Raw genomic sequence first — 25468 nt, 5'->3', positions numbered from 1 at the left:
TTCATGCCGCTGCTGTGTCGAACTAAAAGGTCGTCTATTTAGCTCACATTCTACGAGATGGTCGTCTGAAAGATGTCACGAGCAGGAGTGGTGCCAGACAACGTTACTGTAAATAATTAAAACGTGTTGTTGAACACCCAAACACACCATGGCCTAGATTCTGAAGAAGGATCTGTGAATGTGACATATATTTAAAAAAAAAAAAGTGTAGACAGATATATTGATATATTGGAAACAAAACAAAAAAAGATGTAGGCTGGTTTTCCACCCGTCCTTGTTCATGATCTACTATTTGGCGATTAGCTCCACATTGATCGTATTCTTTCATACTTAACTGAACATAATTATGAATGGATATCATTAAACACTCGTAGAGTGATGATTGTTTGGGAGATAAAATGTTCTATTTTCACAGTCGAAATGTTAGATCACAGTGGCTAACAACAGTTGTTTTTGTTTACTGTCTGTTTGATGAGAGAATTGTGCCTGGATGTTCCAATGTTTGGAACGAATATGTGTGTGTGTGTTTGCGTGTGTGTGTGTGCGTGTGTGTGTGTGTGTGTGTGTGTGTGTGTGTGTGTGTGTGTGTGTGTGTGTATGAGCTTAACTGATGGAGCTTGACTCTCCCCACCGGGAAATCTCACTCGCACAATGCACTCGGAGCAACGCCAAATGAAGATGTGGAAGTAGCAAGGAACCGATCACAGCTTGAATGTTGAACACCAAAAATCGCTTTTTTCCCTTGCTCTTCTTCAATCTGTAAGATCTCGCCATTTTTATGCAAACCATCAACATAAACCGAAGGCAGAATTAAAGTTAATTTTGGAATACTGTATAAAGCACATGCATACAGATACTGATTCTGTAAAACGGATTAACACAGGTCACAAAGGAAAATGGGGGCAGACTCAAGCGGCCATTGTTTCATGTTCTCGTCTATTTTTGTCTCGGCACAAATCCTGGTTTTGGAAAATGGTGTTTTCCTAAAACAAACCCAATACCTTTTTTTTTTTTTTAGAAGAGGGAAGGGGAAAATACCCTACTATTCTATATTTAATTTCAGTGCAGTGTTGTTTTTGCCATTTTGGTTTCAGTCTTAATCTTCTGGACACAAATGCTTATTCGTCGTAGTTACGTAGTTTTGTTACTCACAGAAAATGGGTCAATATGACAAGTTTGACGAAACTCAGAAGTCCTTGCCTGTTCCACACATTATAGCTGCTAACACGCATAATGGAAAGCTAATGAATGGACGACAAAGCTAACTTTAGCCCGAAGCTATCTTAAAGTTCATTTGCGGCAGGTGTTATGCAGAAAACTTTAATCTTATGAAACATATTCCAAGAACGTCGAAAGAACATCTGTTGGCCACGTTAGTGCAAAAATTCACACACGTCTCGTCAGTTCGTCAACAAAACGCCATGTTTAGCTCGACACCGTTTTGTTGTCACCATTTTAAAAAAAGGGCCGTCAATGGAACCGTTTTGTCATCCTTGACGAAAACAACACTGTTGAAGTGCAAATAGCAAATGCCATGAGTTGTTAATGAAGGTCATTTGTTATTTATTTTTAAAACACACCTAATTGCCTGACAAGAAGAAGAGAACGTGAACACTCAGAAGTGGCCATTTCAAGACAACAAATGCACTAAAAAGCAAAGTGCTCCAAGTCATCACGAGATGACCCAAGATGGTGACATCACTTGGCGCCTCCGTATTGACGGCGCTTTAGAGAAATCCAGCGTGCGTGCTACACTTTGATTGACATTTCTGAACAGTTGGCCAAAATCTACTTTCTAAAAGCTGGTTGTTTTTTGCTTAGAATCACATTAGTGAGATGCAGAAGCATTAGGAAGAGTTCATTAACCTCCTCATTGACCAGGAGAGCGCTGTTAAGGCAGGCTGCTGTGGACCGATGGCGATGGCCTAGCATGTACGTGTAATGTTTGCTAGCTCACAATGGGGAAAAAGTTCCGTTCATTGTAGCCCTTCTTTGGCGGGAGTAAAGAAAAAATGTGGTGTTTTCACCCCCAAACAGCCAGTCATAGTTTCCAGTGCAGAGTGAGATTGTCAACAAAAATCGCAACAATTAAATATAAAGAAGCTGATTGGCACAATTAAATACAGTTTGAGTTACTGTGGAACCAGAAACTTGTGGCTGGTTTCCCACAAGAGCTGCTGAATCTGGGGGTCAAATGTCAGTGGGGTAGTCACGTCTCTGCATCCATTGGCCCAGTAGCCTCCTCCGCATTCGCCTTCCAGTGCTGGTGACAGAGCAGCGTACAAGACAGTGGCAGCACCCTCAGTAGGAGTCTGTGGGAATGAAAATATACAGAGAGCCTCGATTTAGAAATTGTCAGAATAAAATTGTATTATGTTTTGTACGACATAGTGGTATTTTCATACACACATACAATTGGGGTGTTTTGGGAGGAGGGTGTTTTGGAACGGATTAATGGCTTTCAATTCATTGTAGTGGGGAATATTGATTTGACATACAAGTGAATTGAGTTACAAGCATGGCCGCAGAACAAATTAAAATCATAAGTCAAAGTTTACATCAAACTGTAAACATGTTATTTGTTATGTTATTTGAAGAGAGGCAGAGGTATTGTTTTATTTTAAAGTAATGATAAAGTGATTAGATCCATATTTAACCATCATTCAAATTCTCAGCTCCTTTTTTGCTCATTTTGAAACTGCGCAAACATGGTTTTTACTTGGGGTAGGTTGAGAACCTAATTATTCATATTTTCTATCCAGAGATTAAGTCTGTTTGTGTGTGACAATAATTTATTGAAATGCTTGAAATTAAATTTATCTCGCATTACACCAGGGCAAACCGTAAAAACTTTTGTTTTTTCATACATATCACTCAGTGCTTAGTTGAATGTTGTGGCATGTTAACACTACTGTGGGGACTTTTCCTCAGGTTGATTATAATATTGCAAAAAAAAAAACGCTTCTTGGTTGCATCGTTGTTATACTTGTTAAATCTTTCCGTTTGAGACGTAAGATGTTGTGACAGGCAAGAAAATTTGTTTGTGCATTGCAATGTTGGCCGCGAATGGCGAGTGTGTGTGCGCGTGTTAACAACTGGCATGCATGAGTGTGTGTGATTAATGTGTTTGTGTATGTGGGGCAGAACCACCCCAAAGGTTGTGCTCACAGGCAAGTCCCCGTGACAATTGCAGTTTGAATTCAAACACACACAAGTCTCCTTACATTAAATCCCGAGAACAGTAACAGTAGCTCGTGGCCTCCGCTTCAAGCTACGCAAGGATCGTTTTCAAATTTAACGCAACGTCAACGCCCTTGATTTTTAGAAGCACTTTGTTTTTCTGTGATGGGCTCACTTTGTGTATTTGTATTACTATGCATGCAGGTGACCTACCCTGAAAAGCAAGCGGGCCACAACACCATGTGCCAGGCGCAGGGGCGTCCAGAGGTGGCGGTAGAGAGACGTAGCGACCACGCCAGGGTCAACGGCGCACGAACTGACGGGGAAACCTCCCTGCTCCAGCTCCCGATGGAGGTGGGAGCTAAATAAAAGCTGCGCCAGCTTACTGTGACAATAAGCGGCGTGGGCTGAGTAGCACTGTCTGCCGAGCAAGAACGCTGTCAGACATTAGACACGGGTCTCTGCTTGTTCGTGCGTGTGCTAATCGAGTGAGAACCTACCTGCTATTCAAGTCATCCAGTCGGATCTCGCCATTGCGGTGTGCAGAGGAGGAGACGTTGACCACCCTTGAGAAGTTGTCAGATTTGCCGCTGAGCTTTAATGTGTCCAAGAGCAGCAAGGTCAATAGGAAGTGCCCCAGATAGTTCACAGCAAAGTGCACTTCAAATCCATTCTCGGTACAACTCTCAGGAACTAGCATGACACCCGCTACACATGCAAAACAAACATATTAGGAAATGAATATACTGAGGGATATTTTACTTTCTTCTGTGAAAGAAAAATAGTTACCGTATTTTCTGCACTATAAGGTGCACCTAAAAACCTCCAATTTTCTCAAAAGGCGACAGTTCGCCTAATAATCAGGTGCGCCTTATATGTGGACCAATATTGAGCCACTACAGCAGGCGTGTCCAAAGTCTGGCCCGCGGGCAAAATGTATATATGTTATATGTAGACAAAGTTTTAAAATGGGCCATTCATTGAAGGTGCGCCTTACAATCCGGTGCGCCTTATAGTGCGGAAAATACGGTACACTGAATTGCAGATGTCCATAACCGACACTCACCATTGTTGATCAAAATATTGAGTGGTAAATCGCGTTCCTTGAAGCTCTGGACGAACTGACGGATAGACTGCAGAGATGCTAGGTCCAGTTTTTTAAACTCCACTAGAGAGAAAACACACCCACACACAGAAAGAGACACACATACATGAGAGCCATTGCAAACGGATTATTTCCGCTAACCATTTTAGCGGAAGACATCAAAGAGTTTTCATCATCTTTTCCAGCCGCCTGTTGTTGCATGGCCACTTTACATTGAAACCTAATTCCTGTTCCTATCATAGTGTGACACGCAAGATGAGGTTTAAGGTATGACAGGGCATGGGACAAGCGCTATAGAAAACAGATGAATGGATTAAATCGAAAGGCCAAAATCGGACATACACAAACATATAAAAACGAAGAACCAGTTTTCAAAACATCGAGAGCAAATATGTCTGTGTGAGTGTGTGTGCATGTGTGTGTCCCATCTGTCAGCGCTCCCCTGTCTCCTTCATTGGCCTCCCCAAGGACCCCTGTCAAGAAAAGCCAGTCATATCGAGAGAGCCCAATGGGAGCAAAATGGCATCGATTGGACGCTTCTTGCTGGCTGCTTTTAATTCCTTTCTACATCTTCTCTAAGCCTCAGCTTCCTCTACGCTGCTTTTTTTTTTTTTCCAAAGGAATAATTTCGAACTGACAACGGTACTGCTTTTGAATATAAAACTCTCTTCGCCCCTATTCAACCACGCCGGTACATTTAAACTGCGGTGAGCAGATGTCCTCTTGTCCTCAATAAAAAAAAAAATATTTCACATCTAAAATGTGATTATTCTTCCAATTGCAAAATTAGCTTCATAAATTAGCAAAGCTTGATATCAACAGGAACTTTAATTTGCATTCTTGTTGATATTGTTCCAAGAAGACCAAAGCTAACTTCAAATTATTTTATTTTTTTACCAGTTTTGATGACACACACAGACAAAATCAATAAAGCACAGTAATTCACCATTGACTCATGGCTAGATGAAAACTAGCCTCGCTTTCATGTTCTTGCTGACTCAGCATCTCCTAATCTTTCTGTCTCTCTTCAAAAAAAAAAAAACAATTACTCCACTGGTTATCTCGAAGCTTTATTATTTGATGACCGTGTGGAACAGCTATCTAGTCTCTTGACCGATAATGACCGTGTCTTTTTTTTCTGGGCAATTTTCACGCTCGTTTGGACGTTTTGTGAACATTTGGAGTGCAGCTTTCACTTCATCGTTGTCGACGTAGATCTTAGAGCTCAATGTTTTCCCGAGACTACTTGTGCTACATTTTGAGTAGTTTCAAAAATTATACTGCATTAAAAAAAATAAATAAAGCACCTTTTTCCTTAGCCGTTATAGATTACATTTTGTGACTATGTACTGTGACTAAATGGGGCTAAAAAATATAACCACTTGACAGAATTGCTTGACAATTACAAATTGGAATAGGCAAAGCAAGACAATCCGGGATGTTACAGATGACTTGAGTTGATATCAGCATGCTGATGTCTGCCCGAGATAAACTCATCAATCTGCGACTCGGTCTCACAAATAGCACAGCTTACAAAATAAATTACATTTTTCCAGATTTCTCAAAGACGGAATGTATAAAATGCAGAAAGAAATACATCAGATTATTGCAACCATTTGCTTTGATTTGATCAATATTTCTTTTTGAAACATTGTCGCAAGGTCAGTGATGGACAGCAAACTTGAAGTAATATTTTGTTTTTACAAGCTCAGCTGTTTTTTGACACAGCCTGCCAGGAATATCTGGACACATCCAGAGTAAACTACTACTGAACAGCCGATATTTAATATGAAAGTTGGCTTCCAGCAGCACCTTATTAGACTTCAATTTATGTCTTTCATCTTCCTGCACCTGTCAAATATCTTCAACGCAAGATAAAATAATTTTCTCAGATCGACGGGGGAAAAACAGATGATGGGTAACGGCGCCTGTGTCACTTAGCATAAATCCACCTGGCTTCAAAATGCATCTTGCGACCCGGTTGTGACCGTAGTAAATATGATTAAACTGGATTACATATAAAGCTGATATTAAAATGTGCCACCCTGTAAACACATCACATTTGTCCTCCCGCTCACCACAATCTCATTTTACATTCAAAACACATATTTTGTGTTTAATAGTGTGCCTGGTCTCTCACACCACCAAATATTGAGATATAATATTGATCCTTATAATTCATCAGTGCCAACAGGAAAAGGAACAATGAACTCGGCCCTTTGAGAGCCCCTCTTTAAAAACTCAGACAAGGAAGTAAATGGTTTCACTTGGAGATGTCTGATAAACAACGCGGCGATAGTGAAGAAAATTACATCTGGGCCCCGTGCCAGCATTCACTCCTCCACTGGCTGTTATTATTCAGCTGATGTAGCAGACAGGAGGCGGGCGGCGTGACGGTCAATGCCCGGTTTGCCGTGTTAATGCAATGACACTTTCTTAAATCAAGACCGGTTGTGTCTTTCAGCCGCAATTATTTCCTTGCAAGAACAGCCATCATTTATTTGGAATGCAAGTGATTCCATAAAATGGATTTACAGGCAAACCTTTTAAATCCACTGTTGAGTATTTTGGATTAAGAATATTTTTTATTATGATAATACATATAACAAATTTAAACTTTTTACTAAATGTAAAAATATTTTGAATTGTCAGAACTCGTTCGTAGCAGTCATCTACGATGCTCATTGAACTGTGCTTATGCTAAGAGACATTATTTGTCACACAGAAACACACACACGCACACACTTACATGTGCACTGGTTTTCTCGCTTCACATTTTTTTAATCCAAGCTTTTGGTTTGAGGGGGATTGTGTAACTTTCAAGTGCAGCGTGACTAAAGTTGGTGGACAGACAGAGCTCCCTGTGGCAAATATGCATAAGTACCTCATATCTGTGTCTAGCCTGTATTTGTGTGTCTGAATAATCAAAACTAAATTGCTTCGTAATTTTATTTTTTTTCATGTGAACCAAAGGTGACACTGGGATATTCATTCAAAAAATTGGAAAATTGACCTGCTGGACCTTCGATAAATATTAGCATTTAGCAATATTTGCATTATTGAACGCTAATTAGACCCTTTTATGACTTCCAGTAAAAAATTGCAGTTCTCAATTTCAAAGACCTTGACACACAGATTTGCACGTTAATTGTTGTTAAACAACACTCACAGAGGCAGATCCTGTTTTTCATGTGCGGGTCTGTGCTAAAAACTACAAACGCAAAAATAGCTTTGCCCCTTAAAGAGATGAAGGATCATATCAAATTGATTTAATCAAGGCCAATATATTTGGTGCAAATACCAGGAAGCGTGCCAAAGGGAGTTTGGACAGAGATGTTAAGTGCGCCGCCGCACATACTAATGAGAATCCATTACCGGCTCATTCAACCACAAACATACACACATTTTCATTCAGTGCACAAGCATCTGGCAGCAGTCACCCCCTTGTCCCTAATGCCTCAGTGCCTGCCAATTACAAAAGAAGTGATCAATCCCGCCGCAGTCTCGTTCAAGGAAATCGACTTCAATGACACGAGCGACATTAGTTGCTGACGCTGAGCTTGACAGCCACTGACGGGCAAGTAGGACTGTTGTCAACCGGTCTTCAGCCGCTTATGGATTTTTGTGTGCTATCTGCTGATAGCACCACCAAGAAATATAAATATTTCGGAAAATGCTCGGAATGGAAACCAGAATCCATTGAATAAATGTTCCCACCATTTTTGAATCTGTGCCGCAATGTTGAAATTTTGTGAATTTTCAATGAAATGTACAAACACCAATGGGAAAGCTCTTAAGTGTTCCCGTTTTTATTCACAGACATGCGCACACGTTCACCTTTAGCCTCGTTGTACTCTTTGTAGATCCTTCGGATGGATGCCAGACCTTGTTGTTCATCCCTGCAGGCTGAGAAAAAAAGGACACAAATTAACAAAAGATAGATTTTTTTTTTCTGCCAAGCAATTGGTGATTAGCTTTGAAAAAAAAAAAAAAAAAGCAAGCAATTCAAGACTACCTGCGGAGCTCTGATGAGCTCTAATGGTTCAATAACTCCTAATTGGATCAAAATCAGTTGAAGAGTTCTGTGAGCAATATCTCACTCTATTTGCAAATAGAGCAAAATGAACTCTATTTGTTAGAGCAATGCGAAAAAAAAAATGTCTGACATTATTCCGATAGTTCCACTGCTTAAACTATCAGGCAGGGACTAAGCGTTTTCTCAAAAAGCGTTCTGAAGATTATATTTGTCATAAAAAGAGGATTTACTGTGCGGATCTTGAATTATACTGCATTGGTTTTGCCTCATAAATGCAAAAGTGAGAGGATGTTGAGCATCCCGAGGTTGATTCTTGTGCACGCTTACTTTCCAAGCACAAAGGAGGTCATTTCTCATTGCTTGTGAGGATTGTTTCATTTGCGAAAATAGACCCCTATTTCCAAAGTCAATGTGTACATTACTGGTTGAAAGCGGAAACACTCACACACCCTCTTGAATCTTCAGAAATTCCAATCAAGTCACATGATTGGAATTTGTTTTGGCGAGATTAGATTTGTGTGTGTGCGTGTGTGTGTGTGCGTGTGTGTGAGTGTGTGTGTAAGCGTGCGTGCGTGTATGCGTGCATGCGTGTGACAAAACCATACGTTACACAAATGCACCTTTATTCTGAATTAATTCTACTAACTTTGCAGTAAACACAACTTGAATGACTAAAGCTGAGCCTTATTTTGAATGTTGTACTACCCTTGAAGTAAAGAGATATGAGGCCTAACAAAATCTTAAAAACAAATTAAAACTATAAAATAAAAATGAAATATAAAATATAAAATAAAAAAATATCTGAAGGTGCTCTGTTTTTATCCAGTTATCTGCTGTACTCATGCTGTTTACATGGCACCAAAGTGGAATATGATACCGTACCTATGATAACATGTACCCCCAGTTTGGACATGTGGCGGGCAACCTCATAGCCGATTCCCCTGCCTCCTCCCGTCACTATGGCAACCTTGCCATCTTGTCTGGGCATCACTGGCAGAGGCAGAAGAGGACACATGGTTATCAGATGGAATGTCACGAGATAAGGATGACATCATTTGGAGGAGATTTTAAAGCCATGTGAGCTGACTGTTAAATATGTGGCAAGAATTTGTGGTTGTTGAAATATTCATCCATGCATTTTTGTTCATCGTTATCGTAAACTGGAATTTATAGTTGACTTTGGCCGATATGCGCGCACCAAACCGGTTGCGTCAGTATCGTACGAACGTGTCGTAAGAGTGAAGCTATTACGTAATAACTATAATCTGTGCTGATTGGCTGACTGCAACCAATGGGCGTCTTATGCGTTATTTCAAACCAACCTGCATTATGAAAACAGGCCATTTAAACTTTGCCCGGAGTGACAACAAAAACAGACGAGGCCACGTTGACAGCAATAAGAAATGTTACGCATTTCCCCTAAATTTGGCATAAATACTGCAGTAAAAAAAATAAAAAATTGAACCATATACGGCTGGAACCGCTGTCAAACACAAACCAGCAGCAAGACTGAACCAACCTGGCAACTTGAAACGCTTGCTGAACAGCTGAATCACAAGAACCTTCAAACCGAGCAGGTACAGCTTGATAGCTGACACCAAACGAAATATTATAGAGGAGATCATTATATCGGTTGTTTGTTTTGAACGAGCCGTGCACAGTACAAATCGTATTTAGCTTGCAGACGGAGAGAGAGAAAGAAGAGCGGCTACGAATACGAGCGAGTGTGCAGGACGCGTTCCAATATGAAGTTGGCAACCTCTCGCGTCCTTCCTCGCTTCCTTCCTCTCAATAATAACACGAAGACACATTTTTAAGCTACAATATTTCATTTTAGGGCCATGAGAAGACTAGCTCAACTGTGAACTAATCTAACATTTTTAAGTGTGTTTCCTTCTTCCTTTGAATAATTTTCCACCCAAAATCATATTCTTGCTCTGTACGTTCTTTTAGTACTTTTTATTTCCTTACTTTGCCTTTAAATGACTTAGTCTTCAATATGAGCTTTAAAACTAATAGACACCACGTTGAGTCATTTTAAACATATAATAACTATTCTGAGCTATCACGATGCATGATCACATAATGTACTTTAGTGTGCAGGATCTCTGCAACTCTGCAAATGTTCAGTGATTCAAGTGCAAATGAACGGCGCCCGTGGTTTAAAGCAATATAGAGAATCTGTAGGTACACGGATGGAGTGAGCATATGATGAAAGACACTCAGCATTGTGGCAGGAGTGCACACACTGTCCAATGAGTCTCCCCTATACATCCATCATGTTGCTTTTGTCGTCTCACTGACAATCTTATTGGCCCCTGCCAGAGAGATCACATGTGATGGAAGTATCGGAGCGACCTGTTTGAGCCGTCGTTTCTCAAGATGCGCTCAAAGCATGTCTCTGCAGCAGGGCCGCGTGTCTCGTCAGAGCTAGATTACAGAGTCGACAATAAATAAATAAATAGAAATCTAGCATTTGACTAAAAGGTGGGCGACCATGCATGACAAGCTACAAAATGAAGATAGACTGGTAGGGAAAATAGTCACGTCAAGTCAAGTTTATTTGTATAAAATACTACTATTCCATGTAAGCTATAAATCTAGGTCAGTGCTTTTGACGGCGTCAGAAAATAGCACAAAAGTTTACTTCACCTTGGCAGAGGTCCGCAATCATTTTCAAATTACCCCCACAAAATGCTAAAAATCTTGTTAGCGTGCCATCATGAATGTTAAATTTGAACGTCAACACTGTCAGAAACACCGGAGGGCAGAGCGCTTGGCGCAAAAGGAGACAAAATAAGAGCATCATTACAGTCATCGGGAAGAATATGAAGCAAATGAATGCAGAGCCGCATTAGCGCAAATGTGAACGGACAACCTACTGCCGGGCGAGATTGTGATTGGCGTGCCCAACAGGAGCCACCTGAATTATCTCGCCACTCAAAGTAGGCCAGCCAAAATGGCCTCTCAAGGACATGTTTTTTTTTTGTTCCAGCATCCTTTCACTTTTTTTCTTCTCAGTATGATTGATTTGTCTCACCCGCTATCCATTAACTCTGATGCCCATGACATGGTTTCAATAATTATTCGACTTGAGTAGCAAGAGATTGTGTCGCCACCACCGCACGCTTGGACAAAATGCTCATTTTTGCCTCCACACGTGTCACTGTTAATGCGAGCTGAGTGGATGTGTGTGCTCTGTTTATTTGTGAGTCTTTGCTCTGCCACAGCCTGAGAGGTTGAAGGTCAGCGAGGCGAGCCGGCCTGCTATTGTTTAAAGGAAATTGCATCTCACGCATGACTGTGGGATGATTATTTGGGATGATGGGACGTCAAGGATACAGCTCTCCATATATGCCCCCCCCTCCCACACACACACATAAATACTTGTAGAAATAGGACATGACAAGGATGGTGTGTGATGAACACAATATGTGAACAGCATCAAAATAGCTTCAACAGTCACCTAGTTTTCATGACAACCACTGGCTGGCTCCAAATTCCAACTCATCTCATTTTGTAAATTAAGGGTCATAGTAGCGCCATTGGATATGATGATGAATGTTTGTGTGTTTAAAAAATAAATAAAAAGATTCTCAACCAAAATGGCCTTGTGGTTTTCATGGGCATAATAGTCAGTTGATGAATTATTAATGAATTGATTGTTAAAAAATTGTGTTGAAATGATGGTGGTTGATTAATGACTTGCAGTACTTGGCTGCGACCAGCAGAGGTGCTGTTTGTTCTACTTGAACTAGTTTGAGGTCAGTTGATCTGGTCTTATTTGCACATTTCATTGCAGATACCCAGAGGTTATGGCAGTCTGTTTTTTTTTTTCGCAGCAGTTCCTCACGGGGACAAAGTCAGACTCTCAAGAGAGGGACTCACAGCTCAGACACTAACAAGACAGCACATAAGCACGCTGAGACCTCCGCAGGGATTGCCACAATTTATAGTCTGAAGAAGGGGGTAGAGCGTGACTGCGTGTTTTGTTGTGTTGTGAATTTTTATTCTGGTATCATGCAATGTATATCTCACTAGTAAGCCTAAGTATGACCAGGTCATGTTCGGGTCAGGTTCGTGTGGTATTGTTTAGGGCTTGGTCCAGGAAGGTAGACTCATTGGCGCCAGACACATCTGGCTTCCATTAACAACTGCTAAGATGCACATGATGTAGAGATGAGGAGGCAACTGCGGGGTCATAGGTCAGCCAACAGCCCCATCTGCGCGCTCCCGCGTGGAGGGAAGCGCAAGAGTATAAGGTTTAGGACGAGAGTAGACAAAGGGACTCGACATCTTGGCTAGGGCGCGAGACACTTCTCTCTGACATCGGTTGAATAAAATCTTTCCCCAATCAGCCATGTGTGACTGAAGTTTTCCTTCCCCAAGCCAGCCACTTTTTCACCATCTTGTTTGGAAGACCAGCTGACCATCGAAGAGAATTCACCACAATTTTGGCGTCACGAACAGTTCTCTTGTCCTTCGGGGAGCCCTCGCCCGCCTGGGTGCGAGCATCGAGCGTCCGGCCGGCAGGCTGAGTTTGAGGTGAGAAGCTTTCACTCACAGTATCGCAATGTGCTCGTGCCTGGTGTGGGGGGGGATGGAGTGGCTCCTAAGCGGGACAGTTAACGGGCCTGGTGTGCCAGTGGCTGGCAAAAAGGGGGGGGATTGGTCTCCCCTAGCTGGATGTCGACGAGATGTGGAGTTTGAAAGGGGGGAGTAGCCCCAATAGAAAAATGAAAATGTTCAATAAAAATAGAAAAAAGAAAAAAGGCAAATAAAAATGGGAAAATAGCATAAAACTTAATGGGGAATGTGCACAACAGTGTGAGTGACATGTCTGGTGTGAATGATGAATGAGAAAGAAAATGCTCCGAGAGAGGGCACGTGAAACAGGACAGGATGTCTGGGACATCGCTGATCGGCTGTCACGAGAGAAGAATAATAGAAAGTCCCATAAAACGTGGACTTTGGTTTGGCTACAGATCCGATGGAGGATGGAAATTTTAGCTGTGTGATTGAGGCGGAAACACAGGTACGATTGAACACTGTGTGCGACAAGAGACGGGCACCACCAAGCCACCGGAGGCATAATTCCCGGGGTCGTGCTGGGACGTTGAGATCACACTCAATGTAGTTGAGATCACACTCAATGTGGTCGAGATGTCCGGTGGGGGCATTTGTCTCTATATATAGGTCGCACGAAAAAGGGAGGCGTGCTGCAGACCGCAATTGGCAAAGCGGAGGAATGGGCAGCCTTGGCATCCGTAACCGTGTGAACGAATGTGGGAAAATTACCGGCTGGGTCTGGGACCAGGGTGCCGAGAAGGATGATGCGCGCAGACCACGTTATTTGAGCACTGATCAGATTAGGAGTTTGTGCGGGTTGCAAGGTTCCCCCGGCTGACAGCTGGTGCGTTAGCCGCTTAGAGAGACACTCTTCGGGCAACTTACCGGGGTGAACCGGTGCGCTGCGGTTGTACCCAAGTCGTCACGGTCCGATTCCGATTGGCGAGGCGCACTGTAATAGCACACACTCCTGTCAAAGTCTGATAAAATTTACGGCTTGCAGCAGACCGCAATTGGCAGAGCGGAGGAGTGCGCAGCCGATAGAAATTGGAAAACGTGGAAAAAGAGGCCTCAGGGGGTTAATTTTGGTATACCATGTAAAAAAAGTAATTTGTGTGCACACTGAAGTTAAAAATCTGCAGTATAAGGGGAAATGCAAAGCGCTATTAGGGGAAACAAAGACGAGAAGTGCAAAGGGCTTGTTTGTAAGTGCACCTGCGCACGGTAAGAAGACACAGAATGACCAAACCGCATGGAAGCGGTTAGTGAGAAGCTACATGAGAGATGGATTCGAATCCCTTTGTCTGTGTTCTATGTTGTGCGTAATGTCTGTAAAGTTTCTGTCAGTTGTCGTCGTTCGTCTAAGCGGTGTGTGCGCTTGGTGTATGGGGTGTGCGTGCGCGCGGATGGGTGTGTGCATGTGCGGTTGTGTGCGCGCTCGGTGTGTGTGCGTTTATGTGCACACGCATGGGAGACGGCAGTGAGAGAAGAGAGGAGGGGGCCCTGGGTGCTCCAAGGCGCGGAATGGTGCTCTGACGGCAAAGGTGGGGGCCGGCGAGACGCGCGGGCCTGGCCAGCCCGTGGAGTCAACATTGGTACGCTGACCCCCCCTTGTCCGAGGGCGCTGTGCCGAGGAGCCCGCAAAGGCGAGGCTGGGTCCCCCCGGTAGAGGTCAATGTCGATGAGAACTGAGACATGACGAGGGGAGATCTAATGTTGATGAGCAAAGGGTGCATGATTAACAACGAACGTGCATGATTGAAACTGAAACTTCACTGGCACTAATGTTGAACAGTTTGCAAATAGGCAAGAGAGAGACATGCTTGCAATACTCACTAAAATACTAATGTTTGTGTACCTGTGTGTCTTAAGAAAACAGTTGGGCCGTGGCAGCAGTGATCTATGGCAGGACGCTACACATTCGGCCCAAGACCGATAGGTGGGGGGAGAAAGTGAAGAAAGGGGGGTTCGCTCGTAAATTAAGAGGGAGCCTGTTGAGGGCGGCTAGCGCCCCTAGCCCATCTGACAACTAATGAGAAAGTGAGTGATTACGTTAACTTGAACAAGATTGACCAAACAAATATGAGACGGTGGACGCGCACGTCTCCTCCCAGAGGACAAAGAGACACGGACAGAACTCCCAGGTCGTCTGAGGAAAAGCTTCGCGGAGCGCTGCCCCCAAATTCTTCACTAATTTACGTCAGGACGCCACAAATGCGGCCAGAGACAGATAGAAAGAGGGAGTGAGAGAAGAAAGGGGGGCTAACTCGTAAATATTGAGGAGATATTGGGAGTAATCTATTGGTCCTTTCTTTAACACCTTTTAAATCATTTCCTGGAGTAGATAGGTTAGCAACACGGGAGATTTAGAGGTTCAACAGAAAGACAGTTAAAAGAAAATAACATTTTTGATTTGAACAATTGCAGGCTAACAGGGGCATGAGAAAGGAGAGCTGAGAAGCGGGATCCACTTTGATCGGGGAGATTGGAAATTCACAGCACCATATTCTAAGTCGCATTTTTGAGCAAGCATGACACGCGTGAGAGATCAAGACATAGATCAGGGCTAGTTGTGGGACGCAGACCTCGGAGTTAATTTTGAATAGTGATACTGAAGACACAATGTACTGTCCCATTAAATTGGAACTATAGACAAAACGTAGCTCGACAATAGGATGAGTTGCAGGACTTACAATATAAAGACGACATTGCTGTTACTAGGAGAATTCGACTTTTGGTAAACAAACGTTACTAGTGAATGGAGGGCAGCAGCTACATTTGGAGATAGTCTTACAAGTTTGATGTCCCAGTCTGTCTCTCTCAGTGCCAGGATCCCTGAAAACTCGACCCCGAGACTCCGCCTGCAGCCGCGGACGACTACAAGACGGTGCCTGGCTTTGAGGCACCTTTGACCTTTGGCAAGGACAAAGTAAGACTGTTGTTGTGCTTGGAGGGGGCAAGTACACTCCGGAGGATAGACAACATCCTCGGAGACGAGAAAAGACAGTGAGAAGTGGAGGAACTCACAATGTTGAAGAAAAAATGGACATTTGAACAATGGACTCATTCGAGAGTGATGGATGTGTTGGCTCTGAAGCAACAACAAAAGAACACCATCTTGAGAGGGTGAGGTGCGGCAGAAGATATGGACTTGAAATGTCCGACGGCCAAATCGCACTCCTGGCGGTGCTAAGACCTCGTGGGGCTTGGGTTAGAGTGGACAGGAGCTTCATTGTGCACTGGGTTTGACAGAACTGAGGAGATTTGATAAAGGATTGGATAATGCGTAGAGCTACAGAGAGAAGCATTATGGTCAGAGATTGAACAGATTTGAATAAAACAAATGGGCTAAAACGGTGAGAAACAGGTGCGAGATCTGATGTTTTGGCTCACCAGACATAAGAAGTAGAAATCGAGTTAGATACATTTTAGAATGGGACATCTAGACTAAAGTGGATTCAGCCAAGGAGAAGCTAGGACGCTCGATGTACCTACTCAATACGATAGAAGTTTGTTGCACCATAGTGGAGGTTGGGTAGTCAGAAGGTTGGATCCGTTAAATTTTTGACTTTCACACATTCATGCATAGGAGTCGCACAAGGCCACAGGTAACAAGATAATGACTGAGATAGGGCTCAAATTCAACTGCACCCACACGGCAATGTAGAAGCAGGAGAGCGAAGTAAGGGATTATATGCTAAACAGTCCGCTGTAGGGTTACCAATAGGAGATTCTGTCAAAAGAACTACTAAGAGGTGGAGGCGAAGATAATAGGAGGACATAGATATTCGAAGGGTCTGATAAGGGAAAACTCCATTGTCAAAGATGGGATTAGAGCAAGTTGGAATTTGCCATTTTAACAGGAATTGACAGCAGGAGAGGTTGAGGATAGAAGATCTGGACGGCAATGACGTAAGTTACATTAAAAACTGCTCATTCGAGGGAGAAGGCTCAGCGCTCCCTGTGTGGAGCTGCAGCTTTGCAGAAGGGGGGCAGACCGCGCGAGTGAGTGGATGAAAGGAGTGGTGATAGGCGACCACAAGGAAGTAGGGAGAGGTGTTGGATGGTGTGACAGGCAGGAGGTTTAGGAAGAAGTAGAAGAAAGAAAATAAAAAGGGGGGGGAGTGAGACTCGCCAAGAAGGGCAATAAAGAGAAGCAGACTGAGAAACAGTTTTGAGCAAGACAACGGGGAAAAAGGGGGAGAGCCAAATGATGACGTAAAAAGCCAGAGAGAATAGTCTGACCCATCTTTATTGAATTTAATTAACATAAGTAATAGAGATCGAGTTTGTAGGACCAATACGAGGGTATGGAGGCTCCCTCAAAATGCGGGTCCCACAGTTAGTCCCTCATATAGACATATATGACAATTTGCGATGAATCTGATGGGCGAGTTTATGGAAAATTGAATTGGAGATTTTATAATAGGTCATGTTGACGAATATGTCCGAATGTGAAGAGTCACTATTAGGAGTCAATATTTGCCTACACACTAAGATACTAACTCTGCTTGGTTTGGGGGGAGAGCTGAGTGATAGAGACGGATGAGTGTGTCTGTGAGTGTGTGGATGGGTGAGTGCGCATGTGATCATCTACGGCTGTGTGTGCGCAGTATGATTGGCCAGAGAGGTCTGAAGTTGGGGTGATGTGTTTGCCATTGAGGATAAGATTCCTCTCACCTGAAGGGGTGGTACAGATCGGAGGGACTGGAACTGGTAAGTGATGAGTTCCGATCGGAACCATGGTTCAATGATCAATCAGGGGCACCATCAACAACAAAACGGTTCGATGGAGAAGGCCCGTTTCAGTGATATGGTCAGACAAGACAGAACTAGTATTGAACATCAAGACTTTGGACGATTTGACGTGTGACGACTTTGAGCTCACCCAACGGGGTGACGGACTAGGTGGACAGTGACCAAATGGTTGTCGCTTGAGCTTGCTTGCGACATGAGCGAGCTCTGCTTTGTTTTTCTGTGTGACTTGATTTTTTTTGCAGCAGCAGCAACGGCCACCAGCCAAGGAGCGGATTGCGCTTGTTTGCGTAACTTGTTTTCGTTCTTGCAGGTTGTCGATTGCGTTCGTGGAACGTTTGTGTTGAATTTACGAGAATATGTTAACCCTTGCTTTTTTGGTTTTTATAATGAACTTGTTGATTACATGGTTTTCAGGACAGGATCCCCGAGCGCCAGGATTCATTTTATGACTGTTTTTGTTTTGATACTTGATGTCTGTTTTTGTGTGTACAAATGTCCGCTGTCAGCAGGGCTATAAGCTCACTGACAGGAGTGCGCTGATTTTTGTGTGTGTTGCCGAGTGTGTGGTGGACAGTCAAGTTTCAGAGACTTGGGGTGACGGTCCCGGGGCCCAGATGGAAGCTAGAGGTTCCGTGGGCCTGGCTACAATGAGTGTGGTGATGAGAGGGGACGCTTTGCAGGTTCCTTTTGGTACGTAATGACACATTGGGTGAATGTGTCAAAAGGGGGGAGTGGTAAAACAGAAAGGGGTGAGTAGGTTGCAATTTGTAATTGTGATATACAAAGTTTTTTTTTTCCAAATTCACTTGTTTTTAAGCTTTAACAGGACACGCCAGAATTCAACTAGCAGTGACGGAAGGAGCGGAAGAAGCATCTTGAAAGAAAGGGAGTTGACGGGAGACAACAGCCTGGAATGGATGCGAAGCGTGGTAACAATTTAGTGACAATAAGGTTTAAGGTTTTTCAATGACAAAGTGCGAAGGACAAATCATACAGTGATTTGGGAATGGACAGTGGCACAATACACAACGAAAGTTTGGAAGGTTATTGAATGTGAGGAAGACGGGGCCAGAGACAAGGAAGTGGGAAATTTCTGAACACGTGACTGCATTAAAGCTGCTATTACAGGGCAAATGTTTAATTATACATTTTAGGACGAGTAGTTGGCATAACGAATACGGAGAGGATTTGGTGGCTGTACCGTTTTGGAAAGATTACATGAGCGTTGTTTCAGAATGATGACTGGTTTGAACAGTGAGGTGGCTCGAACATAAGGCACGGATACATAAAGGTAGGAAACTACAGTATTGTGAGGGGTACCGGTTTGAGAATGCTACACATCTTTAGACTGAAGAAGGAGTTTGGGGGTGACAAATAGTATTTGGACGGGAAAAAGAGCGGCTGAAGTGACATGACTGACGGGACTTCAGAAAGATGACAGTGTGATTGAGACAGGGACATCTGTGACAGGAAAGGCTACCAGGACCAGGTAGAAGTTACATTGTGACTGGGGGGATCTGACAACGCTGTCGGCACGACGAGGAATGAGGGGAATGAGTCCTGGAGTGTTTGCTTGTTTGTTTGCTTGTTTGTTTGCTTGTTAGTTTGTTTGTTTGTTTGTTTGTTTGTTTCAGGGACCGCGTGGGCCTCTGGAAACGAGGGGTAGGTGTCGGGAGCCCTCGGGCGTTCTGATGAGATTTCGATGAGACGATTGACACAGCTTTTTCCTCGTTGCCCCATCACCGCCAAATAATTATTTGAGGGGGCTGGAAACACTGGAGCTATCGGGTTGTGTTGCCCTGCCAGCGGTGGCCGTCGGGGCCGGAAGGACGTCCGGCCTGGGCTGCTACCTTTGACATTATGACTCCACATGTTCGCACTTGTAAAGTCACTCGATACAGACAGTAGCTTTAGCTTGGCATAGGTCGCCTGGCTGCTGACCGGGGCCTTGCACGGGATTCAACGGCCATCATAAGCAACAGGAGGACACTGAACGGACAGCCGGCCCGGGACGGTGCCGTCTACTACTAGTGCTATTTTCCACTGACGGATCAGGGGACTGGATTTCATATCTGCACGCACTTGTGCATGCGAGGGGGGCAGCGCAACAACGGGTTTAATGTTCTTGCATGCTTTGACGATTCGTTTTTATATACCTCACTGTGTTACATCGTTGTTTTGTTGCCATGTTATTTACTTTATTATGTGACCTCATTTGCTTGCCCCGTGGCATGTTTACGATACGACGTTGCATGTTGAGCGATCTGTATTTGAGGGTCATGGTTCTGCTTGTTGCTGTGTTTGGGCTCATGCTACGCTTTGTGAAATGTGGTGTGTGCCGGAGCTCCCTTCACCTGACTCTCGCCAGGTGAGAGGCGCCTCCGGGGGTGTAGAATGGGCCTCCCTCTTTTTCCTCGTCATTAGATTGGCGAGGTTTTTTCGACGGCGGTCCGGCGGCTTTTTGGGGCTTCTAACGGGCCACAGCAAACTTTTCCTCTCCAAATTGATGGCGTTGGTGATATATTACCGAAGGGGGGTGTGCGGACGGCGTCAATCAGTTGATGGGGTTGGGGGATTCGATCTTGGTCAAATGTGGTTCCTGAGAGGCCTCAGATTGCTGTCAGGGAGGAATTTGCTATTAAATTAGGTTGAGCTTTCCTAGTTAATGTAACCTTAAGTAGCATGCCTTGAGCATGATTTAGGATGAGACAAATAGGTCCAAATTGTAGACGAAAACCATGAAATGGTTGGGGGAAGGTTTTTGATGTACCGGTGTCTTTTTCGTGTTGAGTTGTTGCCGGGGCACTTGATGTGCCCCGGCAGGGGGGAATGTTGTGAATTTTTATTCTGGTATCATGCAATGTATATCTCACTAGTAAGCCTAAGTATGACCAGGTCATGTTCGGGTCAGGTTCGTGTGGTATTGTTTAGGGCTTGGTCCAGGAAGGTAGACTCATTGGCGCCAGACACATCTGGCTTCCATTAACAACTGCTAAGATGCACATGATGTAGAGATGAGGAGGCAACTGCGGGGTCATAGGTCAGCCAACAGCCCCATCTGCGCGCTCCCGCGTGGAGGGAAGCGCAAGAGTATAAGGTTTAGGACGAGAGTAGACAAAGGGACTCGACATCTTGGCTAGGGCGCGAGACACTTCTCTCTGACATCGGTTGAATAAAATCTTTCCCCAATCAGCCATGTGTGACTGAAGTTTTCCTTCCCCAAGCCAGCCACTTTTTCACCATCTTGTTTGGAAGACCAGCTGACCATCGAAGAGAATTCACCACAGTTGCAACAGGTGGCATGACTGTATTTCGCCAGTGGGCATGAAAATCTCGCATCTCTTATTTATCCGATAGCAAGTCAAATCTAACTGTGCTACTGGAGGAAAGAAAACGTCACATCTATGTTCATGCTTTTCGAGAGCTTGTCCTAAACCCGCAGCATATTGACGGTGTTCCTAATGTCGTGACCAGCCATATCTAGTAGGAAGTATTCAGGACATGAATTCCGATGAGTTTAAATGTGAAATCATGAATGTAAATAATGTGCATGTTTCTATTTGGAAGGAAGTCACATTGCATGGAGTAGCTTCTTGTAACAAGCACGCATGTAGCTATTTTACATGTGTCAGTAGATGCATACATGAATGAATGTGTTGTGTGTGTGTTTGCTCTTGTGTGTACTCATCATCTTAATCCCAGCACAGTTTTTTCCCTACTTTGTCTTCGGGGAGTGGGAGACTTTTCATTAGTAGATGTAGAATAAGGAGCAGTGGGAGGGATAGTTGCTGGCTCCAATTAAGTCTGTTATTAACTTACACATTCATAATCTTTCTCTCACACTCGTTCGCCTTTAAAAGATTTTGTTAGCGTGTAACAAACTGGAGCAGTTTTCGCTCCCTTTCTGTCTTTTTTTTTTCCACATCTTGGACTTGAGGCAGAAAAAGCCTTCGAGGTGCTGTGTGCACGCTCTGCTTCCTTGGCATCCGGCCCTTCACCGCCCCCTCCGTTTAACCTGGTCATCCAGTCACACAAACACAGACAACAGGCCGCCATGTGACTCAAAAGGGAAATAGAAGAAAATACATTCAAGAATCTGATTCAGATGATTCACAATAGTTGACTCAAATTTGGGGTCATTTGTTAAATCGAGCTTCCATTATTGTTTAGAATAAAAAGATGATTACACACCTCTGTGTGCAGATTCTTAACACAGTAAAAATGTCAAACAACTATTTTACAGCGTGTCCTATCAAAGGCTAATCGTGACTCTTCTCAAATCCCCTTGTGATTAATAAGAGTGATTCCCAATTGAAGGTGGGGAAGCCTCCGAATGAAATGAATAACAAAAACAAAGTGTTAATGAGACAGGAAATGTATTTGCATAGAAGATGATTAAGATGTCTCATTATAAGACGGCTTAAAGTGTTCCCACAGGAAGTCGGTGCAGATGATGAGCAAGTATGCATCACTGCCTTTTTAAAAGAAGCAATAGTGGCGGCGGGTTGGGTCGGTGGATGGGGGCGGGCGGTATTTGGAAGTGTGATGTTTAAAAACATGTTCAATTATGACTCTGGATGTAGATTTGTGTGCGGGATGCATGTCTGCCAATATGGATGGCTACCTGGCCAGAGGGGTGTCGGATGTGATTTAAATGTGAAGTGGGGTTTTCTTCCCAGTGCTAATAATGTAGCGGTTTAGCCTGAAGGGATTCCATCATGTTTAGTGTATCACATTGGGATGCGCTCACATGGGTGTGTACACTTGAAAGTGAAAAAATGTGTTTTTTTTTGGGTGTGTACGGACAGAGAAGACATGTGTCACCTCAGCTTCAGTGGAATCCAGCGAAACTGACATAATGGTCCCGAAGCGGCCCTATCAGAGATGGACTTTACATAACGGCTGAGTCACTGGCAATCTATTTTTATGGCTTTGAGGTGTGCGTGCTTCAGGACAACTATCTTCCTGAAAGCCAATTTGAGTTGAGGGTGATGACATGTTCTGTGTCATTGGCTTCGCCCGGCCTCCTCGGACTTTTGCGAGAATTTCAATTTGTGTCCCACTTGGGATTACTGTTGATCGGAAACAATCACGCCCATATTTGTGACGGCCATCTTGATAATATTGAACTGGCAGGACTAAATCAGTAGGCATTATTTAAAAGACGCTTTTTTTTTGGGCTGTGTATCATCATAGCCGGCCAGAATAGCAACTTCCTTCTGCTTCAATAATTCACCTTCCATCTTACATATTTCATGACTTCAATCTTGATTGAACCTGAGCTCTATCAAGGTGTATCAACGTTGGGATCTTCTGACTTTTTTCTGTGTTGGGGGAGGGGAGGAGCTCTGTGAATCATATACTGTATTTGGATAAATCATGTGTACAATGCAAATTCAAATTCACACAATTAATTGTGTCGGTCATCCAGACAAACACAACAATATTGTTATTTTAACACACACACTTTGAACCGGCGGAGACTGAGCAGCCATTTAATGTCCACACTATGTGTGTGGTTGAGAGAAAGTTGAAAAGTAGCACAGGTTAGTTGCGACGGCAGCGGTCGTTTTATATTCTGGTCGAATAGGACACCTGCACTTGGGCTCCTCATGTATTTTAAAATACCACAATGGTGGCGCCGCAGTTTCAAATCTTCAACTCTCACTTTATTTGTGAGCTGCACTGCTGTTTATTGCCTCCAGGCTTTTTAAAGGGGGAATAGTGATGAGGAAACGCGCAGACAGGTGTCAAAACTGCAGGCAGCTTCTATCACGTTGCCATCTTTTCATCTGCACGTGTATCATATCTTGGAGACTTACAGGAACATGAAAAGATGACGTCTGAAATGAGCTTGCAATTTGTACGGCATGCGAAGCTTCCTGTTGTAGAAGCCGCATGCCCTTGACGTGTCCTTCGCAGCCTCCACTTTGGAATCTATGCAAATGTACAAATGATCTGGATTTGAGGGCTCTCCGGAGCGACGTGTGAGAATGTCAATCACATTTCAGCCTCCGCATTTAACAGTTTTATGGGTCATGTGACAATACGCATGCTGGCACTGGGGTCGAATGTGGCTGTAATATGGAAACGTCTTCCATAGAGCATTAGATGGATGTGGGCAGAGAACATCTTAATTACGTGGGATTGAATGACAAGGGGATGTAATTGCGTGATGGAATATTCATGATATGGACTTGGGAGACATATTTTAAGAAATATCCCAAAGAAGAGGAGCCAAATAGAGATAATCCGGTTAGGTGGGATGTCTTCTGCAAAGCAAGATGAACTGAGCATGAACTAATGGTGCATCCGAGAGGGGCTGGGAGGCAATATTGTCAAAGCGAGGTAAACATTGCTGGTTCTTGACCCTAAGAGACTCGCGTGCTTCCTATACCGCAATGTCACTGGCGGTCATTGCACGACCCGAGCACGCCTTGACCGCGCATCCCGGTGACACCACTTCCACTATTCCCGTTACTAATGAGGCGGTGGATGTTGCGCGCAAGTTTAGAGTGGGGGAGGGGGGTAATTTCGGGAGGGCAAAGGGCTCGAGGTGCCAAGTGGTTAATTTACGCACAGCGCGCACCCACCTTGACACGCAACTTAAAACCAAGAAACACACAAATGAGAAAACGGGCAAAACGCACTCACAGGGTGACCCCGGGCTCCTCCATTTGCGAATTCCCTTCCGTCTTTTTCTTCTCTTGTTGTTTGATTTTTAAAATAAATGAATCCTCAAATGCCGTGGTCGCAGTCCACGTCCCTGCAAATGTACCAGAGGATCACGTAGAGGATGAGGAGTATGGCGAAGATGAAGAGTGCGACTAGGATGGCCTTGGTCACCGGAGAGATGATCGACTGCATGTCAGGAGCAGAAGCCGGGGCAGGAGCTGCGTGGCTCTCCGCGTCCCTTCCGTCCTCAGTCTGCTGTCTCCCCCGCTCTCCTCCTCCTCCTCTCCGGTGGCAACTGTTGAGGAAGACGGAGCCCCGGGCTACACGCACGCACAGGCGCGACGCAGGAGATCCACTCAGCGAGTCAAGCGTGGTAGGGGCTTCCCCTCACTAAAGGCTGCACAAGGGGGGTGGGGGGTGTTGATGAGTGGGTGGGCTGTCTGTCCCCGCTTCCACTCTCGCGTCGGTGGTAAGAGACGAGATGAAACGCGTGGAACGCGGTGACAGATCACAGCCGGGGAGGAGAGAGACTGCCTGTGAGCAGCGGATGGGGGCTGAGATCCAAAAAGATAAGTTACTTCTCCACATGAGGGGCTGGACAAGTGTTCGTGCGCGCGCCGAGCTGCTGCAAACAGGTTGATTAGGATTCCTCGTGGCGCGCGTGTGCACACACTCACTGCCACAACGCGGGGTTGCCTACATCTGCATTGTACAGATGTCTAAAAACATAACTTACTGTTCACATTTGTGCTTTTTATATTTGTGGTTGTTGCTGCGTTGAACTGCATTGCACCAAACTTTGGAGCGTTTGTAACATTTTGGCTACCTGTTAGAACGTCAAAAATATGCGCAGTAGTGATGCACACTACAACAGCACAGAAATAAACATACTGTTAAAGTGTTTGTCTTTCTGCATGATATTTAGGGCATCTTTAATGTTACACACCTTAAAGCTGCTCAAAAACAAGCAATTTTAGTTAACAATTTAACAACTCGGGAAGTTGAGTCTTTCCGTGGTCAACTCGTTTTTTTCTACGAAACAATCCCCCCAAAGTTTTTTTTTCTTCAAATTTTTAACTTGTAAATATATTATTGTGCGAATATTACAGAATACTACAAACAAACAAGTTACAGATGTGTTTAAC

The 25468-nt window shown here is 44.0% G+C and overlaps 1 protein-coding gene across 3 annotated transcripts; it reads right to left on the bottom strand.

Annotated features, from left to right (window-relative positions):
• Positions 1-810: 810 nt before the first annotated feature.
• Positions 811-24879, bottom strand: LOC133159345 (dehydrogenase/reductase SDR family member on chromosome X-like). 3 transcript variants are annotated; one of them, XM_061286247.1, is made up of 8 exons: positions 24495-24879; positions 24303-24414; positions 9204-9311; positions 8123-8191; positions 4247-4348; positions 3681-3888; positions 3394-3601; positions 811-2312 (listed from the first exon to the last, which is right to left on the bottom strand). In XM_061286247.1, the coding sequence occupies exons 3-8, from the start codon at positions 9307-9309 to the stop codon at positions 2133-2135; spliced, it is 873 nt and encodes a 290-aa protein (XP_061142231.1). In that variant the 5' UTR covers positions 9310-9311; positions 24303-24414; positions 24495-24879; the 3' UTR covers positions 811-2132. The 3 variants fall into 3 exon arrangements, with proteins under 3 accessions (XP_061142231.1, XP_061142230.1, XP_061142229.1); XM_061286246.1 differs by having other exon boundaries at positions 24303-24879; XM_061286245.1 differs by lacking the exons at positions 24303-24414; positions 24495-24879 and adding an exon at positions 9841-10073.
• Between the last annotated feature and the right edge of the window lie 589 nt (positions 24880-25468).

Source organism: Syngnathus typhle, linkage group LG9, assembly GCF_033458585.1.
Source record: "Syngnathus typhle isolate RoL2023-S1 ecotype Sweden linkage group LG9, RoL_Styp_1.0, whole genome shotgun sequence".
NCBI classification, from domain to species: Eukaryota; Metazoa; Chordata; class Actinopteri; order Syngnathiformes; family Syngnathidae; genus Syngnathus; species Syngnathus typhle.
Note: the sequence above shows the minus strand (reverse complement) of the source record. Positions and strands in the feature narration are given on the sequence as shown.

Excerpts from the sequence above, each read along its gene's own strand:
- LOC133159345 (XM_061286245.1), bottom strand. The coding sequence starts at position 9,946 with ATGATCTCCTCTATAATATTTCGTTTGGTGTCAGCTATCAAGCTGTAC. Across the intron at positions 4,349-8,122 it reads AGAGTACAACGAGGCTAAAG|TGGAGTTTAAAAAACTGGAC; the intron begins GTGAACGTGTGC and ends TTTTCTCTCTAG. Across the intron at positions 2,313-3,393 it reads TGGCCCGCTTGCTTTTCAGG|ACTCCTACTGAGGGTGCTGC; the intron begins GTAGGTCACCTG and ends TCATTCCCACAG.